This window comes from Poecilia reticulata, linkage group LG17 (assembly GCF_000633615.1).
Source record: "Poecilia reticulata strain Guanapo linkage group LG17, Guppy_female_1.0+MT, whole genome shotgun sequence".
NCBI lineage: Eukaryota > Metazoa > Chordata > Actinopteri > Cyprinodontiformes > Poeciliidae > Poecilia > Poecilia reticulata.
Window position 1 is genome coordinate 2673536 of NC_024347.1, and position 9998 is coordinate 2683533.

General features: G+C 40.9%; 1 protein-coding gene across 8 annotated transcripts in view; it reads left to right on the forward strand.

Annotated features, from left to right (window-relative positions):
• The window catches only part of ctnnd2b (catenin (cadherin-associated protein), delta 2b), a 175235-nt gene that overhangs the window by 76267 nt on the left and 88970 nt on the right, over positions 1-9998 (forward strand). For all 8 annotated transcript variants that reach the window (XM_008433036.2, XM_008433035.2, XM_008433037.2 and 5 more), the window contains one exon: positions 1270-1382. In XM_008433036.2, coding sequence (XP_008431258.1) covers positions 1270-1382 — 113 coding nt within the window. The remainder of the gene's footprint in view (positions 1-1269; positions 1383-9998) is intronic.

Genomic DNA, 9998 nt, shown 5'->3' on the forward strand with positions numbered 1-9998 from the left:
CATATTCAAATTTGGATTTAGTTCTCTACTTTGACTAGATCACTTTTTTTTTCTTTTTTTTTCCTAACAGTGGATTTTTTTTCTTGCCACTTTCTGGTACAGTCCAGATTTGTGGATTTGGTTATGCTCTATGGACCCCCTGAAGGCTCAAACAACCCGTTTCATCAAAGTTTTCCCACTTTTTTCACTTTTTTGCAACTGCACTTTCATCAGACACACACACGCACACACACACACACACACACACACACACACACACACACACACACACACACACACACACANCACACACACACACACACACACACACACACACACACACACACACACACACACACACACACGCATACAGACATAGTGTGTGTGTGTTACCCCAGATACTGGGGCAACAGTGTTTGATGGGGAAACGTGAATCAAAGTAGACTTTCAGGTAGAACTTTTTTTTTATGCGTGCGCCACTTAGTTTCGAAGAACCTAGCACCAACCAGAGGCGTGGCGAGGGCATTACACCTTTTCAACTTGTAAACAAAGACTTCAATTAGAATGTCTTAAGGTAAATGTGTTAATAGAAATTGGGGGGGAAATCCATTTTCGTTGGATCATAGTCATGTAAACAGAGCCTTAGTTTAGAAGCTTTAGGAAACAAACGTTCTCCTCAATTTTGTTGCGACATAAAAACACACGTCCTTCAATCGAATCAAATTCCTGCCCAATTCCATGTTCATTTGTTTAATTGAACTATACGATTGTTTGCTGTTTTTCTCTTATATAAAACAATCCTCTTTATTCAGATCACATCACCGTTACACACACTCCACTGTCTGCTGCGCTGCACCCACCGATCAAGTCATTACACGTGAAGAAAGGACCGACAGCCTTCTCAATTACTGCAGTAACGTCAGGCAGTCCACAGTACCAAGCAAGAATCCATACAGTGTAATTGTATTGATTTCGGGGTTTTTTTGTTTTTTTTTTCACCTGAATCTGTCACTTCAGATCTCACATCACACATTTCCCCTCCTAAAGCCCACCTTCTCCTCCTCCTGTTGTCCCGGCTTTGTTTTTTTTTGCCTCTCTTGACGTTTGGCCGTGGCGGACCGACAGACACAACTAAGTCTTGGCCCGTCTTCCCGTCACAACTCACTTTCGCAACAATTAAAAACGTGCCGCAAACGGCGAGTTCAAACCGACGAGGTCTGGGATGTGACAGTAAACAAACACAGTGACTGATTTTGACACGTTTTCTCTCTCTCCCCTGTCTGTCTCCAGGAGCTGCAGTTCGAACGTCTGACCAGGGAGCTGGAAGCCGAACGACAGATTGTTGCCAGTCAGCTGGAGAGATGCAAGCTCGGCTCTGAGACTGGAAGCATGACTAGCATCAGGTGTGTGTTGTGCCGCTGCTCTGACACCTGCCGCGTCCCCTCCTGTGTGTTTACCTGTGTGTTTGTCGGCTGAGCTCTTGCAGGTGACTGGCTTTTTCGGTCACGCCGGAGCTGCGCTTTCCGATTTGTGCGCTGGGAATTAACATTTCAAACAACAGTTTTTTTTTTTTTTTTTGTTTGGTTTTGTTATTTTTTTGCTTTTGAAGTCAGCTGGCGGTGTGTCACATCCTGTTTGTTCCCTTGCGTTCGCACACGCTTACTTAACAGCGTGGTAGTGACACTGCAGCATTTGGTTCACCTGTTTTACGTTTCAACGCACGTTTTTATTTTTGCTATTCTATTTGCCGTTCTTGTTCTCTTCACAAAATGAACTTATGAACCGCTCATGTTTTCCATTCTACAAGCTTGAGTAAAAAGCTTGAGATGGGAAATTATCCCAGTTTTAAAAAATCCAGAGTTCATCTTTTTTTCCTCAATTTCTTAGTAAAAAAAAAAAAAAAAAATTATAGCAGTAGGATATGATTTTTCTATATGGGATATCTGGTTAATTGTAGAAAATTTCTAAATGTGCTATCGCTAATGTTTGTTAGCATTAACAAACATTAATGCTAGCATTGATGCTAACATTAATGCATTAATGCCAAAGCACCATCTTATTAGTCTTTGAAGAAAATCTTGATACAGATTTCTAAGACTGTTTTTTTTTTAATTATCGTTTAATTGGTGCGTTTTATGCAGAAAAAAGTATTTGCAAAACAAATCACTTTAATCGTCACATTGTGTTTACTTTAGCTGACCTCACGCTAACACAATCTGCCATTATCTCCAATGTCTTGACAGTTGTTGTCAGATAAATGAAATATTCAATTTAAAGCTGAAAACGACAGAGAATAACTGGCCGTTCATTCAGAAAAACGAGCTGCGTCACCGGTCACCACCTCACTGCCAGAGTTCATATTTAGGAAGTGGCATAATCATGCGATAGTTAGCATGCAGAGAAAATGCAGAAAGGGATGTCACAATTTTGTCACTTTAAAATATTTCCGTGACGCATATGTCTTACATTAGAGTACAAGATTATAACTTGAGTTCTTAATTGTACGAAATCCAAGCTGCACGGACTTTAAAAAAAAATCCTGTCAAGTCTCTAATTTTTGATTTGATCAGCAGTAGTTTAAAAGGACTCAAACATATGAGAAAAAAAACTTTTAAGACAACAAAGCTCCTTTTTTCTGTGGTGTTTTATCAACCATTAAACACAGAAATCGGGGCTGGGAAAAACAAAAAAGCTGAAAATAATGAAAAATGCTATGCAGCTGTCATAATTGGCAATTTATTTATTTATTTTTTTGTTTAGAGCCTTGTTCCTTGTGATTAAGGGGAGAAAATTGTGCAGTAGGAATAAGAGGCTGTCAAACTTTTTCGCTGCTGAATGATTCTGGACCCTTATCCTTCCTCTGAGCCGAACCCAGACTGCATCATCCCCCCCTGCAACGCCCGACACACTGGTGCTAACACACTTAGCCTGCCACTCAGGACAGTGTGAAGTGATTAAAGCGCCCGGTCTCCGTTCCCATCTAACCCCTGCCGCCGTACTCCGACTCACAAATAGATGCGCGCAGCCCCATCATCTTTTGTCTTCTTTCATTCTGTTAAGTGAGCGGGGATCCTGTCTGTCTCCAGCTAATTACGCGGCCGCTTCTATAGGAATTGTAATTTCCATGTTGAGCGAACCAACAAAGAGCAGAAAGATGGTCTAAAATCCAACTCATTCAGCAATCTAATTAGCCGCTGCGTGTATTTAGCTCGTCTGTGTTTTGACAGGGGTTGCATTCAGAGCTTTAATTTAAAACAGCAGCAACATGGGATGAGAGAGAGAGTCCAGAAAGAAACATTTTCTTCTTCTTCTTCTTCCTCGTCGCCCAGATGGAGTTAAAGCTTCTGTCTTGCTAACTCGATTAGAAACAGGATGAGCGGCAGACCATCCTGCGTCTTCGTTTCTGTCTTTTATTTTTTTTTAAGTAATCACTGAATTGAACAACTGCAGCTTTTAAACTTATGTCACACCTTTTTAATTATTTCACATTTTGATCACAAAATTCACCATACTTCTTTTGGATTTTAGCCACAAAACAATAGAGAAGGCATAAACTTTCTGCCGTTGGCAGGGTGCGTGTGGAACAGGGTGCAGTTAGGTGAGACCAAAACTCAACTTTTTGTTTCACGTGCATTATGAACCAATATGGAATACGTTATGGAACGCTAAGGCTGCACATAACATGAGCACACTAAACACAGTGGCAGCATCATGCTGGATTTCTTAAAGGGACAGGGAAACTGGAAATGGTTGATGGGAGGTTGGATGGTGCTAAAGAGATCCAGAGCAGCCTTGAAAGAAAATCTATTAGAAGCACTTGAAGAATTGAAAATGGGGTTAGACCTTCGTTCAGAAATTGTTCCTAAACAGTCAAATCTGAAGTGAAGCATAACCAGGGGTCTGCAACCTGTGGCCACGGAGCCGAAAGCGGCTCTACACCTTCCACTATGTCTCTTAATAACTTAAAAATTAGAAGGAACCAGTTTATGTTTTTAAATACAGCTATAATAACAAGTTTTTAACCATTTTTCATATTTCCCCCTGCAACATTTGCACTGAATTTTAATAATGAATGACCAACCACATGCTTTTAGATCTGTTTTTTTGCCAACAGTCTGGAATTTCTGTGGTTTATCAAAAGAAATCCATCCATCATTTATGGTCATCTGTATTTTAAATGATCCAAATAGAAATAAAACACTGGTTCTTTAACCCTTCTGTGGCAAACGTCACAGTCAGACAGCAGAGAAGCAGATGGGTTGTCCGTTAGACCGTCAATTCCCAAAACGACACACACTTAAAAAAAAAAAAAATACTCGTAAAAGCGCACTTGGGGTCAATGTGAACCCACCAGACTGTGCACAACAGAGTAAAAATCTTGTGGGGTCTAAATAACCCCACCTCATGTGGGATGTTATCTGTTTTCCAAAATTCAGGTGACATTTGACTTATTTGGATGTCTTTTCATCAAATTGGCTCTTCGGGTTGTTAAGGTTGCAGACCTCTGGTCCAAACAGTGGGATTGTGAGCGACTCAGTCAAAGTGCAGAGCTGCAGAATATTAGGCAAACACTACAAAATCTTGTAGACACAGCCCAGAACCCTTGATGCTGGTATTGGATCAAAACAATGTTTTGTGTTTACAAAATATTGACTCAAGCAGACTCAACTCAAACAGGTGCCACACTTTACAGATTTTTATTTATTTTTTTGTTTGTTTGTTTTAATCATCACCATATTTTTGGGTCTGGTCCCTCTGAAAGGCCCGGATCTTTTCCTTCTTTTTTTGTTGTTGTCAGGTCGTGTCTATCTTTACAACTAGTAAACATTAGATCGTATCATTTCCACTCAAAAGCTCATCTACTCAACATCTCAGTCTCTAAATTGCCAAACATGACCAAATGAATCCACTCTCTTTCCCCCAAAACTAATTAAACACTGCGCTGCACGGTGAACCGGAGAGACGATTCCGTCTAAATCCAGTTAATCTGTAATGACATCAGCGTTTGTGGAACTCCTCTGGCTAGCGAGGCGCGTTGGTGTTTGTTTGATAAATTTGTCACTCTTATTGCCTTTTTTTTTTTCCTTCTTCTCTGGAGCATCAGCTCCCGTTTCCAAACGCAGACAAAGCACAAGTGCGCGGACCGAGGCGCTGTAAATATGATATGACCGACGCTATGAGAAAATACAATAGACCGTGTGGCATTTCCAAGCGCTTCGGCTATTTTCCGTGATAAAAAAAAAAAGTAATGAAAACGACGGAGGATGGGCTGCTTCCAATGTGATCAGTGTTGCCTTTGCTTTTTATTTAAATGTTCCTCCAGTGATTTGTTTCTGAATAGACTCGCTTCGTCTGCTCTTGTTCGGCTGGCCGTGTTGGGGGAAGCAAAATAAGCTGACAGAAAACATTGTCTTTCAGGGCAGTGTGTTATAGCGCGCCACCTCTCACTTACACACCCATAATGCCCCACTGTAATGCCGCCTACTGAGAGGCATATTCCACCTCGGTGCCTTGCTAACACTGTGGCTCCTCCTCAAAACCATGTATGACTGGCACACCTACCATTTAAAACTCCACATTAAACTGCTCAGAAGAGTTATTGTGACCAGTTAGTCACATTAGCAACAACAATCTCTCATTCAAGTCACAGTGTTTGCATCTATTTAAGAAAACCAAAAAGCCATATGAAGAAAAAAAAAATTTTTTTGTCATCTTTTTTTGCCCTAATTCGTTAGCAATGTTCAAAGTGTTGCAGTTGGAAGTGGCTTGGATGTTACCTGAAGCTTTGCACATTCACACAGATTAGTGACGCCAATTCTTTTAGAAACGCCTCAATCAGATTGGATGGCGAGCATCTGGGAACATCAACTCTCAAGTTGATGTTCTCAACTCTCAATTTGTCAATCAAGTTGTCAATCTTGACAACTCTCAAGATTGACAACTTGAGAGTTGTCAATCTGTTTGACAACTCTCAAGTATTGAGAGTTGATGTTACCTAAAACCTAAATCCAAATCTCATTTGGATTTAGGTTTAGACCTTGGATTATTCTAGGAGTTGATTTTGACCCAAATTCTAGGAGTTGATTTTGACCCAAATACTTTCATTCTGGCTGTCACTGTTTGTTTTTGGCTGTTTTCCTGCTAGAAGGTGAAACTCCATCCCAGTTTCAAGCCTTCTCAACGGGGTTTTCCTCCAGATTTGCCCAAAACCATGTTTAGCTCACTCCATCTTTCCAGCAACATTGACCAGCTTCTCTGTCCTTGTTAAACACCATGATGCATTTTAAGTTTTTCACCACACGAGTCTACGTCTCAAAGTTACATTTTCATCTCGTCTGACCTGATCACCTCCCTCCAGATGCTTGCCGTGTCACCCGAGTGCCTCGTCACAAACTGTAAATGGGAATTTCTTTAACCTTTTCTCTCTCCAATACCTAATATCCTCTTATAACTTTTCCCATAAAGCCCAGATTTGTGAAGTCCTCAGCTGATGGTTATCCTGTATTCAGGTCTGGCTGCTTCTATGAATGATGCTAACCCTATCTAGCCTTTTCAGCATGGATGAATTACCAAGTCTTGGGAGGTTTGCAGTGGTGCCTATGCTCTTAAAACTTTTAGTTGATGAGTTGAACATTGCTCTGTTAGATATTCAAAGTTTGGAATATGGTTATATAATTGACCTCTGCTTTAAAACTTCTGCAGAACCGTCTGCTGCATTTGTCTTAATGCTGCAGTCTGACTCTCTGAAGGCAGTCAGTTGCATGAATTTTTTAAAAAGATTCTTACATTTTTTTCACCACTTTCTGCTGGTCTAACATATGAAACCCCACAACAATACACCAAAGTTTGTGGTTGTTGTTTGACAAAATGGGAAAAGTTTGGACTGTAAAAACGATCTGTTGGAATAAGCCGCAGCCTTGACACAGATTCATTCAATGACCCAATCATCACTTTTGATGCCCCAGTGTCGGTCAGTCAGTGAGTGGGACAGACTTTCACATTACGTCACTGGCCCTGCTGTCAACATCCAGCTAGTTTTCTTATTTTTTTATTACTTGGTTCTGACAATTAGCATGTTTTACATCATTTTCCATTGAAGTCTTTTTAAGCTACACGCAGTCCTTCAGATCCAGACGCAGGTGTGCAGATTTCTTCCACACTCATGGTTTTAGCTTTCGCTTTGAAGCGAAGACCTCTATTTACCTACTTCTGTAAAAGTAGGAGGAAATAAAAACAAACACTTCCTGAAATTCGGTTCAACATTTAATAAAAATCCAGCGAAATGCATAACTGCAATTGAAACACATTAAAAAAGGAAATCTTTTGCTTAAATTTTTTGTTTTAAATAAATAATCAGATTGGTGGATTGGCTCCTGTTCAGCGAGTATTGCGACGCCTCATCATCACCATTTGAACCGTTTGTCTGCTAATCTGATTCACGCCTTTGTGCTTGCCTGTCTGGCTGCTGGCTGGGTGGAAAGCGTGCGTGTTTGTGCGAGTGTATGAACTGGCCACGAGCACGGCGCCCGGCGAGTCCCATCACGAGTCGTCTGGCGGTAGAATGTGACCCGTCTAGCCGTCCCAGCGAGGGCCTATTACCCAGAAGCTGTCAGGCCCGTCGGCTGCCAGCTCCGACTCACAGATCTGGAAATCTCTCCGCAGCTTTGCTAAGCTCTCCAGCACTTGCTCGTGTCAGAGAGAACGGCTCTAATAGGACCTTAAGGTTCGACTCTTGTGTGTTAAACGAGAGTCCCAAGCATTTAGTTCCCAAACAAATCACCAATGTTGACATGAAGGTTTAAAAATATTACGAATGAGGACGTGGAAGAGTTAAAATCTTAATAATCTTTAGGAAACGTTCCTCTTCTTGCTTCATCTGGTAGTAGATAATTGTGATTAACATCTAACTCCTTACCTGGTTTTGCACATTTTAATATTTTTGTCTAAAGATCTATTAAGGAAGAGGTATTATGTATTTTCCAGGCATTTTAGTGGCATTTTATAGAACAATCGAGTTACTATGCCACCTTCAGCAGTTATTAAAAATACTGTATATATCAGACATGACTCAAAAGACATTTCACTTTATACTTCACGCCTTCAAATTGGTTAAGCCCAAAATGAGTCATYATTCCAAAATGAGTCATAGCCTAAGTTTGAAGTCATATTTCAATCTTATCAGCATTTTTTTTCTGCCTGGGGGCAGTATTAATATTTCGCAGCAGCCCAGCCAGAGTCTTGACTTGAATCTGATAGGAGATCTGAGGGATGTTAACTACCATCTTTATTTTACAGCTTCTATTTATTTTGACGTTGAATTCATGTCAACTTCCAGGAGAAATGGTTGACATTCTGCCATTTGTAGTTCTTTAAGAAGAAAAAAAAAATCGGAAATCAAATTATGGATTAAACAACCTGACATTTTTAAGCCACATGGTCCAGCAATAATTACCAAAGGGAGGAATAAAACAGACAAAACGTCGCCTCTTGAGGGGCAATTTATCCTACAGGCCGTCTCGTTTGACAGTCGTCACACAACTCTGTGCTTTTTATCGCGTAAAACATGATGAGGTAAAACTTTTCTTTTGTATCCATGAGACTAAAACGTCTGTTTCTGTGTGAAACAACAAGAGGCAGACTTTCACATTTGAGACGTYGCTGATGCAAAAGACAAGGAGAACAACGGGAAGTCAGGATGAGAAGAGAGAAAAAGATTGAAACGGGGAAACGAGACAAGCCAGGGCTGTTGGTTGGGGTCCAGTCTCCTGTTATACGCCCCCCTTAACCTGCTGCTATGCTAACACTTACAAACATGCGCTAATTTAGCACGAGTCACTTGGAGCCCAGCCGCTCTTAAGACTTATATCCTCCACAGTCACAGACAGACCCCATCTGACAAACTCAGCTGTGTGTGTGTGTGCGTGTGTGTGCATGCGTTTGTTTGTAATACCTTGTGGGGACCATTTTCCTGCCACATACGACAATGTGGGGACCAAAGCCTGGTTCCCACAAGGAGAAATGCTGTTTTTGGGTCAGGGGTCAGATTTAGGACTAAGGTGTGAATTGAGTTTTGGATAGGGTTAGGGTAAGGGTAAGGTTTAGGCTGAGGAAATGAATGGAAGTAAATGGAAAGTCCCAACAAAGACAGCCACGCAAACGTGCGTGCGTGTTTCTTGTGCTAACCGGCTCCTCGTGTTCACAGTCATTTGTGACTGTATTATTGATCAGTCAGCAGAACAGAGACAGGACTGTCACAGCTTAGCTGTTAAAAAAAAAAAAAAAACCTCTTTAGTCTCTACACACACATGATCACCACACTGATGAAGATTGCATTTAGTGCAATCTTGCAATCTTCATTATGCACATAAATTCTTCCAAATGTAGTTATGTATTTACGGTGACTTGAAAGAGGCCTCGTCTGCAACACGCCAGCTTAAATAAGATTTAGGTTTGCATTATTCATTTATTCGTTTATATTGAGATGTTTTTTCTTGTTTTGTTTTTTTTTTACCTTATTCCCTGATATTTTTTCCCATGCCATCATTTAGAAATCCTCTTTTTGTTGCCACTGCACCTGTTTCCAGCTTTTATGGAATAATTTAAGCAAGTAGTGTTTTTACAGCTTTCTTGATGTCTTCCGTTAGATTTATCAGAACATGTGAACAACCTTTTCTGTGGTATTTACAACCCCACTACCTTTCAGCCCAATCTGTGCTATCTTTAGCGCTGGCAGTTTTACCATTTTAACAAAGTTGCTTTGCCGGAAACTATACTGACTCAGAGACGGAGCGTGAAAGCACACGAATGGCAGCCGGCGTACAGCGGGCTGCGTCCGAAGCCAGCGAAATTTATCTGACATCTATCCAGCCAGAGAGAAGACGGTCAGAGCTTCAGCTTGTCCGTCTGACGAGAAACGCAAAGAAATAGTCTGGAAAAGACCCAAACGAGCTGCAACAGAAACAGGCAACGGAGGGAAAAATCAAATGTTTAATTACTGGAATAGGACCAGATATATATAT